Below are 14,733 nucleotides of genomic sequence, written 5' to 3'. Positions count from 1 at the left end.
ATTTCCAATGAAACATGACACATTAAAAATCACCACACACATAGATTTTAGCTATCCTTACCCTCGAGCTCATATTTAATCACAGTCACCACTCACTAGCTCATATTTAATCAATTAAAACAACATTTTGAATGTAGTAACATGCCTTAGAGAATTCCCTCAATTCCTCACCGGATATACTCTCTATTTTCACACAGATTTTCTGACTACACTCCCTATACTAGGTATATGTGAGAAGATTGATGGAAATATGTAGACTAGCACTTACATTTGTTATAATCAAAGAAGGCACTTTCTGGAATTATTAATGCATGTATATATATGATCTCATGAACGGAATGCCACTACTTAGAAGCGAGAACCAGGGATTCCATATGCTTGTACCAATTTCAAACTCCACATATTGAAATACATAACAACCAAGATAGAAGTCTAAGGGTTGTAATGGGGCTAAGGGTATTGGCTTACAAAGAAAGGTCAAGGATAAACAAAGGTTCTTAAAGCAATAGTAAGCAAAGTAATGAAATCAACATTTAGAATTCAACTTCTGAATGCAGCAACTAACTCTAAACACGATGGGAAGATTCACACAATACTTAGGGCCGAATTCAAACTTTTAGACCCTTCTTCAACAACCAATACTTGTGAGTTCATTCTCACTTATTTAGAACACCTTTCCTTTCTTTTTTCTTTTCTTTTTCACATTTTTTTTTTTGCTTCCCCCACACTTGTTTCTCTGCATAATGTTGATCAAAAGGAATTCCCTACATGCTCCACTATACTTTAAGAACAAGGGTATGGATAGTGATGAGTAGATTTTATATTATATATTTTACCGTAATCTTAGTATATTTTGGTTAATATTTTGGAAGAATTTTGATACTTAGAATTGTATTTTCAATATAGGACTTCCGACTTCCTTTGGAGAAAAACAAGACCAAATGGACGAATTTTGGAGTAATTCCAGTTGGAGGACGTTCGGGAGTCACTTAGCTTGATCATATCAAAATTTGGGATTTTTTCACCAAGCGGTTATTTTCTGGCGATGGAATAAAGAAGCAGTGCGCAGTGCTGGAAAATGACGTTTTTGGGCTTAAATTGCGTTTTTGGAGCCCAAGATGACCTCGGATGGGTTCGTGGCCTTCTGGAGAAGTGTTCAGAATATTCCAAACATTAAATCCAGCTATATTGGGCCAGTTTTGGAGCAGCTTATGGGTCCAAAACGTGGCTGTTCAGATTTTAGGCGAATTTTACCATTTAATTTAGGATTATGTTTTTTTATGGGGGATTAGGGTTTGTGTGGTGGTTTAGCAAATATATTGCTTGGCCGTCTACAGTTTTTGGGACGCTTTATTTTATGCAATTTTGGAGACAGAGAGAATTGCTAGGGTTTTGGAGATTTTCTACTTGAAGGTGTTTTCAATCATTTTCTTAATAATATTTTTTTTTATGATTTCAATTATGAATATTTAACTAATTTCTTTTGCTAGGGCAAAGCCTTGAGCCTTAGCATGAATATGTGATTTTTATTTAATTGCTTATGATTGATTGCATGCATATTTTGAATTGTTAATCACCGGGATAAAAACTATCTAATTGTCTTAATGCCTGATCACCATTAGGATCTCTAGAAAAGTAATTTGATGCAATTTTGGTCAGCAGGTTCCCTGAAATTGACGCTGACTTCTTGTGATTAATAATTGTAATTTCACTTAGGATGAACACCACGTCTTAAGGATTGCATGGTTTTTCAAAGGGGTTTCATAAAGCATAATGAGTCTTTCATGTTCAGATTTGATCCGAACGTCCGGACGGGTTGCATGTTAGATATACGTTCTATGTTGGAGGTTCCAAGTAGAATATGAATTAGGAAAATTTAACCTTCAAAGTGGCATGTGTAGATCATAAGTAATTGGTAAAAGTTCATAGGATTGCTAGGTGATGGTGGAACCCTAGTGCTTTCTTAATTTGATTCTCCCAAAACTGTTTTCTTTTCTCTCTAGCTCTAATATTGCAGATTGTTAATTTTAATTCATTAATTTCATTTTTATTTTAATTAGATTATAAAATCAATCATCTAAACTTCTATTTTACAATAATTAATTGGAATCTGGTTTGTTTCGGATTATTTAATAATCCCTGTGGAAAACGACCTTGCGAGATCCGTTTATACGACAATAACCTTGTGATTCTTGCAAGTATTATAGGAGTTTTTATCGCATTCACATGAGTAGTAAAATCCCTATCAAGAAAATGGCGCCTTTGCCGGGGATTATTTTGAAGGAAAAATTTTGTCCTAGCTAAGAACAAGTATGAACATTTGAATACACATGCAAGCTATTAACACTTTTAAAGTAGACATGCATCCAAAAACAATTCATAAAACCCATGACTTTCAAAGCCTAGTATATGGTGAACCAATAAACTCTTTAACAACATTAAAGATAAGTAAAGATTTAGAGTTTCTTTACCCTTGAAGCTCATCCTTGTTTACACAAGGGATTCACCCAAGTGGAGGGCCTTCAAGTCACCTCCAAGCTCCTTGAATCCTCCTTGTGTTTTCCTCCCTTTAGTGCTCCTTTGAAGATTTGAGGAAATGAGGATAAGTACTCCAAAACACCAAAAGTTTGATGTCTCTAAGTCTCTTCACCAAGGATGTATCTTGTGAAGATGATATGGATGACTTAGGGAAGAAGAGATTGCTAGATGTCCCTTCCCTTAGTGGCCAGCCTCTTGGAAGAAAATGGAGAGAAAATGTTTCACCCAATTTCAACTAGAAAACCCTAAAGAGAAAATAGCTATAAAGTTGCTTTTATAACCTTTTCTTTGGTGAGTGGCAAACTTGCAATTAAGCAAGCTTTCACCATCCACCCTAATGGCCGGCCATCATATTGTTGTTGGGCTTGTTGCTCATTTTGTTTTAGTTGTCATACAACTTAAACATAATGGGCCTTTTGGACCAAAACGCTTTTGGGCCCCGAAACCCAAAACCAACATATAAGCCCAATAAGAACCTTTCGTAAAATTAATTAACTAATTAATTAATCTTGACCATTCTTCAATTAAACCATTTAATTGCTTATCCATTTCATTTAATTTCTTCACATACATCCTTACTCGGTGTACGATCCATTAGGTTCCATTTAGCGAGGCAGTGGGCGATGTTACTCTTAACGATCGATTGTGAATTGAAACCACATTTCAATTCTCCCTTTGACGATTAGTATTTGCTAATCATTAGGGCTTCCACAAACCATGAGTGACGCCTAGCAGAATATCATGGTTACCCAAGCTAAGTAGAATTGGTTGGAGAACCTATCCAGTTACAACTACAATGCAATACGGTCCTTCTCTAATACAATACTCTTAATCACATTGTTTAAGTGACAGTTTGTTTCATGTCTACTATCCAATGTGATACTTTCCTATATGATTCCCTTGAATATGATTTGGAACAAACTTCCTAAGTCATATTCATTTGCTTTGGCCAAAGACTTTAGAATCATATCTTAGAGTATTCTCCTTCCACCTTGGAAGGTTAGAGATCCCTTGTTGTGCATTCATATGCCTACATGACTAGATAGCTTGACCCCAACAATGCCGTGGACATTCTGATGGAATGCCGTTTGACATGATCAAAGATCAAGGACCTAACCATTAGACATCTATGATGCCTCAGGTCAAAGGACTACTTTGCATATTGCAACTTTAGAGTTCATACATGACATGTATGTTCGAACTCTCTTTTGATCGTAGTTCAGTGTACTCGATTACTCTTTCGAGCACCTATGTGTTTGTCTTAGTGTCCAACACCAAATGACTTGAGACTAGTCATACTCACGCTTGAGTCAACACAACACATACTAACCTTAGCGGATTGTCAATGCCCAATTGGCAATCCTATGGCTAGGAACGTTTTAGGAATGAACATAAGAGAAAGGTCTCGATAATCTAACTCACTTAGATCACTTATCTCTTAGAACAAATACATTCCTTGGATTCTCTTATTGCTTAAACACATGATACAATAAATAGTGATTAACAATAAGATTTGCCCTCCATTAAACATATAAAAGTTTAATACATTAAGTATTCCAAAAAGCTATTACATCAAATGAGTGGCTTTGTGGGCATACTTCCAACATATTTAAAATAATCCCTACTAATCAGATTTTCAAATAATTATTGCTATTTATACATATAAAAAAATATAAAAAAAATTTAATTTTCGTTTTTATTTTATTTTTTACGGATTATAACGGTGCAACAGTACAGATTTCAACAATCAGTGCATGGTCAACACCCGATCAACAGTGCAAAAATTGATTCCATTGATCCAGAACTTGAGCAAACTTTAAGGAGAGGACGTCGGGAACAAAATTTGCAGTGGGTTCCTTCTCTGCAGGGGACTGTTCTGCAGTCTTCAATTTCTGGGAATCTACACAGTAAAGGAAAAATGGCATTCGTTATTCCAGAGGCAGGTCAGCCTTTGGGTGATTCTTTAACAGCCCATACCATAAATATACCAAGTTGCATTACTTATCCGGCAGTAGAGGAAGGGTCTACATTTGAAATAAAGCAGCACATGTTGAATATTCTACCTACATTTCATGGGTTATCATCTGACGATCCAAACATGCATATTGCAGAATTTTTAATGGGATGTAAAAATATTTTAGTGAGGGGATTCTCAGCCGAATCTATTAAGTTGCGTTTGTTTCCATACACTCTAAAAGATCAAGCAAGAAGATGGCTCCTCACACTCCCATCTGGTAGCATTAGTACTTGGGCCCACCCTAGTGAAATTTTTTTAAACAAGTATTATCCTGCTTCAAAGACTATTGACATGAGAACTCATATTTTATCTTTTGCCCAAAAGCCAAATGAGGAGTTTCATGATGCTTGGGAACGGTTCAAAGAGTTGATTAGAAAATGTCCACATTCGGGTATTAACACTACTGATCAGATGCATATATTTTTTAGAGGGTTGAATATGACTACAAAAACTCTTGTCAACGCTTCATGCAGAGGTTCGTACAAGGATAAAAATGCACAAGAGGCTTGTTTGTTATTTGAAAAAATGGCAGCAGATACACAATAATGGGCAGTTGGGCAGCCACAATCTAGGTCTGTTTTTGAGATGTCTAATGGTTCTCCATATGTTACAGCACAAATTGAAACATGGAGAAAAGGCTTGATGCAAAATTTGACATGTTATTACAAAGAATACCAGGTTCACAAGTTGCTGTACAGCAGCCTTTACAAGCTGCCTGCAGCATTTGCAACATGATAACTCATGATTTTATGAGTTGCCCACATAAGGATGTTTGTCCAGATTTTACAGCAGAGCAGGTTAATGCATTTAACAATTTTCAGCGTCCCCGATATGACCCGTATTCAAATTTCTACAACCCAGGTTGGAGAGATCATCCTATTCTAAAGTGGGACAAAGATCAGCACTCTAGGTCTCAATTTCAACAGCAGGTGCAGCAACCTACTGCACCAAAGGCTACTGGGGAGGTTGCAATTGAAAAATTGGCAAATACTACCACGCAAGAAATCCAAAACCTACAGGCAGCAATGAAAAACATGGAAAAACAGATGGGGTAGATTGCTTTGCAGGTTTCAGAAAGGGCACCGGGTACATTTCCCAGCCAAACCGAACCAAATCCAAGGGGAGGTGCAGATTGCAAGGCAGTTAGAGTTTTGCGTTCTAGCAAAAGTTTTGATAATAGAGTTGAAAATAGTGTTCAAAATTCACAGGTGGCTTCACAGCCAAAAACAGATTCGGGAAATGTTGAAAAATCTACCAATTAGAAAGATTCTGAACAGCCCTTGAACAATTCCGAAAATGGTGCAGATACTATTGCGGATCATGTGTATGAGCCACCTATGCCTTATCCCGAAAGGTTGAAGCCTAAAGTTAAAGACCAACAGCTGACATATTTTATGAAGACTTTGTCTAAGGCTCAGATTAATCTTCCGTTAATTGATGCCATCAAGAACATTCCGTCTTATGCCAAGTTTTTAAAGGATGTTTGCACAAAGAAAAAGAAGCTTGTTGATTTTGAAAAAGTGATTCTTACAGAACAATGCAGCGCTGTTCTACTACACAAGTTGCCCCCAAAGAAACAAGATCCAGGGAGTTTTACAATTTCATGCACAATTGAAAATTCTATTTTTAAACGTGCTTTAATTGATTTGAGCGCTAGTATTAATTTAATGCCTTTTTCTGTTTTTCAGAGACTAGACAAGGAGAAATCAAGCCTACATCAGTTATTCTACAACTAGCGGACCGTTCAGTTGCTTATCCTAGGGGAATTATTGAAAACCTAATTATTAAAGTGCATAATCTCTATCTTCCTGCAGATTTTGTGATTTTGGATATGGATGAAGATATGCAAACACCAATTATTTTGGGACGTCCTTTCATGGCAACTGCTAGAACGTTAATTGATGTAGAGGCTGGAACACTTACACTTCGAGTGCAAGATCAATCTGTTGTGTTCAGTTTATTTGAAGCAACTAAAAGGCCAGGTGATGTGCAAGAGTGCATGCGTGTTGATGTGCTTGACAGCTTATTACATGCTGAAATTACATCACGTTTGACATCTGATCCATTGTGAAATGTGTTGAATGGGTTTGAGAATAAAAATACAGAAGATGAAGAGGTTTTTTAGTATGTTTCAGCTTTGGAAAGTTTTCCTTTTCAACCCCCACATTGGAGGCACGTTTTTGAAAGTTTGGGGGAACCCAAAAAACTGTTACAGACTTCTAAGGTACAACCACCTAAATTGGAGTTAAAAGTGCTTCCAGAACACTTGAAATATGCTTATTTGGGTGCAGATTCTTCGCTGCCAGTTATTATTGCTGCTGATTTATCATCAACAGAAGAAGATAAACTGTTGCGCATTTTAAGGAGTTATCAAGATGCAATTGGCTGGACTATAGCTGACATTAAAGGGATCATCCCTACAATTTGTATGCACAAAATTTTGATGGAGGATGGAGTAAAGCCTGCCATTGACGCTCAACGTCGTTTGAATCCAATTATGAAAGAAGTTGTTCGTAATGAAGTTATGAAGCTTTTAGATGCTGGGATGATCTATCCTATTTCAGATAGTAAGTGGATTAGTCCAACTCAAGTGGTGCCAAAGCGTTTTGGTATTACAGTTGTGAAGAATGATAATAATGAACTTGTGCCTACTCGTTTGACTACAGGGTGGCGTATGTGTGTTGATTATAGAAAGATCAATGCGGGTAGTAGAAAAGATCATTTTCCATTGCCATTCATCGATCAAATGTTGGAAAGGTTGGCTGGTCGTGCTTTTTATTGTTTCTTGGATGGCTATTCAGGGTATAACCAGATTCCAGTTGCCCTTGAGGATCAAGAGAAGACAACCTTTACTTGTCCTTTTGGGACTTTCGCATATCGAAGAATGCCTTTTGGTTTGTGCAATGCACTTGCCACGTTTCAGCGTTGCATGATGAGCATATTTACCGGGTTAGTTGAACATGTCGTTGAGGTATTTAAGGATGACTTTTCTATTTTTGGGGATTCTTTTGATCAATGTTTGCAGAATTTATCTCTAGTTCTTGAAAGATGCATTCAGACCAACCTGGTTTTAAATTGGGAAAAGTGTTATTTCATGGTTAAGCAGGGAATTATCCTAGGCCACTTGATTTCTAACAGGGGTATTGAGGTTGATAAGGCTAAAATTGATCAATTGAAAAGTTGCCACCCCCGACGACTATTAAGAGTGTTTGATATTTTCTTGGCCATGCTGGGTTTTATAGACGGTTCATCAAGCATTTCTCCAAGATTAGCCGACCATTGTGTAATTTATTGGCTAAGGATGCTCCTTTTGTTTTTTATGAGGCTTGTTTGGAGGCCTTCAAGAAGTTAAAGACACTCCTCACTACAACACCCATTATTGCAGCCCCTAATTAGAGCTTACCTTTTGAATTGATGTGTGACGCGTCAAATTATGCAGTTGGAGCAGTTCTTGGACAACGGAAAGATAAGCTTCCCCAAGTTATTTATTATGCTAGTCGAACCCTCAATGATGCACAACTCAACTATGCAACCACACAGAAAGAATTGTTGGCAGTTGTTTTTGCATTGGAAAAATTTCGTTCGTATTTAGTTGGGGCTAAGGTGATTGTCTATACAGATCATGCAGCTTTGAAATATTTGTTGTCTAAAAAAGATGCTAAGCCTCGATTGATTCGTTGGATTCTTTTATTGCAAGAGTTTGACTTAGAAATCAGAGATAAAAAAGGGTAGTGAAAATGTGGTGGCTGACCATTTATCTAGATTAATTATTCCCACAGCTTCCGAAGAGGATTCCCTACCATTAAGTGAGAGTTTTCCAGATGACTACAAAAGAGGTATCATCACTGATGACTAAGCTGATTGGCTCTAGTGCAAGTGGGAGATTGTTGGAAATGTGCCCTAAAGCCAATCATATGATGATACTTTACGTACATTTCACATGTTAAACTAATCTAGTTTAATATAAAGGGCAAAGATTATTGTTTGAGCCGTCTCATATAAATGTTATATGCTTAAACGATAAAGTCCAAGGAATATGTGATTGGGAGAATGTAATCTAATGAAGTTAGATTCATGAGACCATTCTTTCGTAGACACATCCTAAATGTTCCTGATCATAGGATTGCCAATTGGGCATTGACAGTCCATCAAGATCGGTACGTGCTATGTCTTCTCTCAGGGAGAGTGACTAGTCTCGAGTCATTGGTGTGTGTGACATCAAGACAAGTACGTAGGTGCTCAATAGAGAATGAGTTCACTGAACATGATCGACGAAGAGTTCTCATACTCATGTCACATGAGAACTCATGGTTGGGATAATGCAAAGTAGTCCTTTGACCTGAGGCATCATAGTTGTCTTGTGGTTAAGTCCTTGATCTTTGATTATGTCAAAGTCACTCCATCAGGAGGGTGTCCACGGCATCGTTGGGGTTAAGCCACTTAGCCATGGAGGCAAGTGAATGCGCAACAAGGGATCTCTAACCTTCAAACTGTTTGAGGGAGAATACTCTATGATATGATTTAGAATCTCTGGCCAGAGTATGAATGAGATTTAGAAAAGTCGTTCTAAATCACATTCAAGGAAATCATATAAGCACACGAATCACATTGGATAGTAGACATGAACATATAAACTATCAAACCAAACAATGTGGTCAAGAGTATTAGATTAGAGAAAGACCGTATTGCATTTGTAATCCCAAACTGAATAGGTTCTCTAACCTCTTCTGATTAGCTTGGGTAACCATGATATGCTGCTAGGTGTCACTCATGGTTTGTGGAAGCCCTAAACGTGTGTAATCACTAAAGGGAGAATTGAAAGTAAGTTTCAATTCACAATCGATGTAAAATGGTTTTAATCGCCCACTGCCTCGCTAAAAGGAACCTAATGGATCGCACACCATAAGAGGTGGAGATTGGAGATTAAACGGAGATGAGTAAGAATGATTAAATGGTTTAATCATTTATTTATGGCAAGGATTAATTAATATGTTAATTAATCAAACGAATAAGTTCGTTAAAGACCTCGGGATAGTTTTGGACATTAAGGCCCAATGGGCTTCGAACGTCAAGCCCATTGACTTAAGTTGTATGACAACTTAATGAATAATGATTCACAAAGCCCTAATTAGCCCAAAAATACCCTAGGGCCGGCCATGATGCTAAGGGTAGTGAACTTGGACTTATTTACAAGTTTGCCACTCAAATGAATAAAGGTATAAATATGACTTTATAGCCTAAAATTCATTAGGGTTTGTTTTGGGGAAAATTGGAGAGAACATGTCTCTCCATTTCTCTCTAAAGAGGCCGGCCACCTTGGGGGGTACATCTAGCAATCCTACTACTCCAAGGTCACTCATATCTTCTCCAATCTCTCCTTGGTGAAGAGACTTAGAGGTTCCCTATTTTGGGAACTTGGAGAAACATATTCTTCCATCCAAATCCATAGATTTAAGATGCAAGGAATGAAGGCCCTCTCTTTGGGTGATTAGCCTTTGCTTATGCAAAGAGGAATCTTCAAAGGTATAAATTTCAACTCACTTTGTTTTGAGTTGATTAATGGTTCACCAATCTACTAGGCTTTGAATTTCTTGGTTAATGTTTTGTTTTTTAAGTGCATGCTAGCATGATTCCGCCTTTAATTGTTAATTGCATGCTATATGATGTTGCTTAAATGAACATGTTTTCGCAAAATTATCCTTCAGTTTTAAAGTTTGTTCATCATTTTGCATGTGGGGGACATTTAGGGGAGAAAAGAACAACAGAGAAAATTTTGCAAAGTGGGTTCTTTTAGCCTACACTTTTTAAAGATGCACAAAATTGGTGCAAGGCTTATGATAGGTGTCAAAGAGTCGGCAACCAGTCCAAAAGGAACAAGATGCCCTAACAAGGTATTTTAATTGTTGAACTATTTGATGTTTGGGGTATTGATTTCAAGGGACCATTTCCATCTTCTCATGGGAACCACTATATTTTAGTTGCTGTGGAATATGTTTCTGAGTGGGTCGAGGCCATTGCAGTACCAACTAATCAGGGATCAGTGGTCCTGAAGTTCCTCCAAGGGGTTATATTTCCGCATTTTGGAATTCCACGCGTTATTCTTAGTGATGGGGGGAAGCATTTTATTAATAAACCATTTGCTAATTTGTTGGCAAAATATGGGATTAATCATCGTGTGGCTACACCTTATCATCCACAGACATCTGGTCAAGTTGAAGTTTCAAACAAAGAATTAAAACGCATTTTAGAGAAAACAATTGGTTCAACATGTAAAGATTGGAGTTTAAAATTAAATGATGCATTGTGGGCTTACAGGACAGTTTATAAAACTCCTATTGGGATGTTACCATTTCGACTCGTTTATGGAAAAGCATGTCATCTACCTATGGAGCTTGAGCATAAGGCTTACTGGGCACTTAAAGAGTTAAATTTTTCATATGACTCAGCTGGGGAACGTAAATTGCAGCTCAATGAGCTGGAGGAAATTCGTCAGGGTGCTTATGAAAGTTCTTGCATCTACAAGGAAAGAACTAAGGCGTTTCATGATAGTCAAATTTTACGGAAAAAATTTCAGCCAAGGCAAAAGGTGTTGCTATTCAATTCATGGCTCAAGTTGTTTCCAGGGAAATTGAAATATCGCTAGACTGGGCCATATCTGGTTACTAAAGTCTTTTCTCATGGGGCAGTTGAAATAACTAATGAAGCTCAAGGCAACCCATTCAAGGTGAATGGTCACATGCTGAAACCATATGTGGAGTCACCCTTTGATACTGCATACGAGTCTTTGACTCTGAAAGAACCAGTGATCTAGCCACTAGACTTCCGCGACGTCTAACTACAGACCTAAAATAAAGCGCTTATTGGGAGGCAACCCAATTTTTCTAAACTCCTTCCTAATTTTAATTTTCATTTGATTTTCTCTTCAACAAAAACACAAAAACAAAAAAAATAAAAATAATAAAATTAAAAAAAAAAACGAAAAATTCAAAAATGGAAAATTGCAAGTTGATTTAATTTAATTTAATTATTATTTTTTTAACGCATATTGGTTAATTGCAGGTTGCAAACGTGGAAAATAAAGCGCGTCCTATGCTGAAATCCTGCACCCAGCAGCAAGTCTACCTTCACATCAACCACATCTACACTATGATGAAAATTTAAAGTAGTCAACATAAAGTCATTCACAGATGCAAGTTTGAGGGTGATTGTTGCAGATCCAGCACAAAGACATAATTTTGAGCAGTTAATTTTCTGCAGCTCAGTTTTGCGATGCATGGAGGAGAAGAACAGTTAAATCATAGATCCATACACCATAGAACTGAGTACAGCTATTATTACCAGATCTACAACAATTCAACTTGCAAGGATATGAAATTTTACCTCCCAGATGCACTGATATGGGCTCTTGGAAGTTTGTGTCATTTTGTCTATTGAAGCTGATGTTTGTCCATTCACTTTCTTTCCCATGGGCTCTATCATGGATCTGCATACCCTGCACACAGAGCACCACAATGAAACCATGCTGGGACATAAACATCATCTTTACAGATCAAGACACTACAACCTAGGATTCGCTTTACCTTCGGATGGGCGGTGGATCTGTGATGTCCGAGCTGTCCTGTTTTCTTCCTTTGTTCCGGGACCAACTTGTCGTCCTGCACATCTCACAACAAACAACTTGGTGACATTATGACTTTTATGATCCAGGTTATGTATCACTTAAAACACACAATATTGTGAAAGTCATATTTTCTGTAGGTCGTATCCATTTTGTTATATGTTTATCAGATCTGGGGTCCTTTACGTTTTAGGGTCCATATTTTTTTTGCGGTCATTTAGTCTTCGTTAAGTCTCATGCATTTCAAGTCCACTTTCATCATATACATGTTAGTCCGTATGTTGTTAGTACGATTCATGTTCAAACCCGCATATACATATGTTTTTTGTTAACATTTTTCAAAGATCCATGGACGAAATTAATCATGACATTGAAACAAGAGTAGGGATGAGTTTATACCTTCATAATCGATAACTCATGACTTTCAAGATGTGTCTTGCTTTTTGTGCAGTGGATTTTCAGTTTGAGAATTCTTTCCCTCGGATCTTTCAGGGATCCGAGTGTTCTGCACAAATACCACACCATTATAATTTCATGCAGAGGTAATGAAGCTATTTTCTTGCAACATGGGGTTCATTAACCTATGGAGTACAAGATTTGTACCTTTGCAGGCACCAGATCTGCATTGTAGTTGGTGTTCCTTTTCATTGTCAGTGTTCCGCTTCCAGATCGTCGACCTTTGCACCCTGACAAGATGCACAGATTTTACACATGCCGGATGCAGCTTATATGCAACATGCAGTGAGAGATTAGTTATGGAGGCTTGTAATTTTACCCTTTTTGTCTCGGATCTGAGCTGCTTGCATGTTGTTTTTCATTTTCCTCGGTTTCGTCGGCAGATCCACATCCTCGCAAATGAAGCAGATCAGCATGAGCTAGTGTTCAATAAATAAAATCATCCACTGCGCACATATTCAACAAGGACAGGGACGAAGATTACCTTTTTAAGCAGATTTAAGCTTCAAATGTGCTACCATTTCCATGGCAGAGGCGTTGGTTTTGGGGTTCTTGCAGAGGAGAGTGCATGTGGTTGTGTTGCTGTGTGAGAGAAGGTCATGCGCGCGTGTGTGGTTGAGCAGCTGAGGGAGAAGAGAGGTGGAGAAATGAGAGAAAAATGTGGGGGACGGATGGCTTTTTTTCATTTTAACGAGAGAGAGGGTTAGAGTTTTTAGTAAGAGAGGCTTAGGATTTCTCCCACAATAATCTGCAATGAAAATGGGTGGATGAGATACATGTGTTATAGGAATCCTAAGGTGTGGTAAAACGGATGCGCGACACGTGTACAAATCTGGAGCCCTTTTTGTCATTCCGAGACAGCTGTTTTGAAATAGGGACATAAAGAGTCGTTTGAGCTCTGGGTTCGATGCCTGCCATATACTGAAGACTGTGATGCCTGACGCCATTTTCAAAATGGCATGCCAGCTGCATGCCTTTCTTTAAAGGGGATCCAATGTTTTTTCAAAAGGGCATTGCGTGCAGCAAGTGGCCCCGTGCAGATTTTTGTTTTTTTGTTTTTTTTTTTTTTTTTTTTTTTTGTTTTTTTTGGTTGCCATCAATCATGGCTTATTGTTCAGCGCCTCTTGCACGTCTTCCATGTCCCGGGTTCGAAGCACATTCCAGGACGTTTTTGTTTTGCATTTCAGCGGTTTTTGTTCCTCATCCTCCTGAGTTCGACTCCCAGGTATGTCCAGTTCCTTTCCTTTTATCTTATTTTCTGTTTTATTTGTTATTTGCTATGTTTATTTTTATTTGTCATTTTCTTAGAGTCTTTTTACGTTTCCTAGGATTTAGTTTCTATGTTATTTTTTTATTTTTTTATTTTTTTTATTTTTTTATTTTTTTCTTCTTCTATTTATTTTCCACACCTTGAGGACAAAGTGTGAAATAAGTTTGGGGGTGGGAAAATAACATTTTAGGTTTTTAATTTTTGTGTCAGTTAAAAATTTTCATTCTTTTTAAGTTAATATCCATAGATTATTTTAAACGTTAGAACAAATGGACATGGTGAAGATTAATCCCACCGTAGAGTCTTTTCAATTTATTGTTGCTTAGACACTAATTCATGAATTATACTTTGAACTTTGCACATCACACCAACAGGGTTTGTGGGGAGTGAGATTGAAACACTTGCTTTTAGTCTAAGTTTATTTTTAATTTTTGTTTGAAGTAAAGTTAGTTATTATTGTGAATAAAGTAATAATTGTCTCACCCGAGGTTTTGCCTAGTAGCCGGGCCAGTCCTGCCTAATCAGCAGTGATTCTCTCGTCAAACGGTAGAGTTTTGGCATGGGGCAGGGTGGTTAGTTGGTTTCGTAACCTTTTCAACTCGGGTTAATAAGTCCTTAGGGGTGTTCTACACCTAGTGCCCTAAAACCCTAGTGATTTGAGAGTCATTGACCTAAAGCTCGCTACATGGGTTGGATCGAAAGTTTAAGTGAACCGACATTGCACGACCACTACTGTTATTGAAAAAAAAATTGTTATATATGAAAAAAAAAAAGAGGAAACAAAAATTGAAGAGAAAAAGAAAAATAGTTATATTTAAAGTTCGTATGTGTGAA

At 37.5% G+C, this 14,733-nt stretch overlaps 1 protein-coding gene and 1 non-coding gene across 5 annotated transcripts; both read right to left on the bottom strand.

Annotated features, from left to right (window-relative positions):
- Window positions 1–4,038: 4,038 nt before the first annotated feature.
- Window positions 4,039–13,353, bottom strand: LOC103428707 (uncharacterized). 4 transcript variants are annotated; one of them, XM_070820331.1, is made up of 7 exons: window positions 13,114–13,341; window positions 12,949–13,048; window positions 12,777–12,859; window positions 12,573–12,678; window positions 12,136–12,210; window positions 11,936–12,047; window positions 4,039–4,438 (listed from the first exon to the last, which is right to left on the bottom strand). In XM_070820331.1, the coding sequence occupies exons 3-7, from the start codon at window positions 12,797–12,799 to the stop codon at window positions 4,308–4,310; spliced, it is 447 nt and encodes a 148-aa protein (XP_070676432.1). In that variant the 5' UTR covers window positions 12,800–12,859; window positions 12,949–13,048; window positions 13,114–13,341; the 3' UTR covers window positions 4,039–4,307. The 4 variants fall into 4 exon arrangements, with proteins under 4 accessions (XP_070676432.1, XP_028954497.1, XP_028954496.1 ...); XM_029098664.2 differs by having other exon boundaries at window positions 11,936–12,038; window positions 12,949–13,353; XM_029098663.2 differs by having other exon boundaries at window positions 12,949–13,341.
- Window positions 4,844–4,948, bottom strand: LOC114823215 (small nucleolar RNA R71). Its single transcript, XR_003771316.1, has one exon. It is a non-coding gene; the product is annotated as a small nucleolar RNA R71 (small nucleolar RNA).
- Window positions 13,354–14,733: the final 1,380 nt, after the last annotated feature.

The sequence above is a fragment of the Malus domestica genome, chromosome 04 (assembly GCF_042453785.1).
Source record: "Malus domestica chromosome 04, GDT2T_hap1".
Taxonomy (NCBI): domain Eukaryota; kingdom Viridiplantae; phylum Streptophyta; class Magnoliopsida; order Rosales; family Rosaceae; genus Malus; species Malus domestica.
The sequence above is the reverse complement of the archived record's forward strand: the minus strand, read 5'-3'. Positions and strand labels throughout refer to the sequence as shown.

What these genes read in the sequence shown, in the direction of transcription:
- LOC103428707 (XM_029098663.2), bottom strand. Translation starts at nt 12,799, where the DNA reads ATGCAGATCTGGTGCCTGCAAAG. An exon ending in GATCCACCGCCCATCCGAAG is followed by an intron (nt 12,048 to 12,135) that starts GTAAAGCGAATC and finishes CTCTGTGTGCAG; the next exon opens with GGTATGCAGATCCATGATAG. An exon ending in CATATCAGTGCATCTGGGAG is followed by an intron (nt 4,439 to 11,935) that starts GTAAAATTTCAT and finishes TTTACTGTGTAG; the next exon opens with ATTCCCAGAAATTGAAGACT.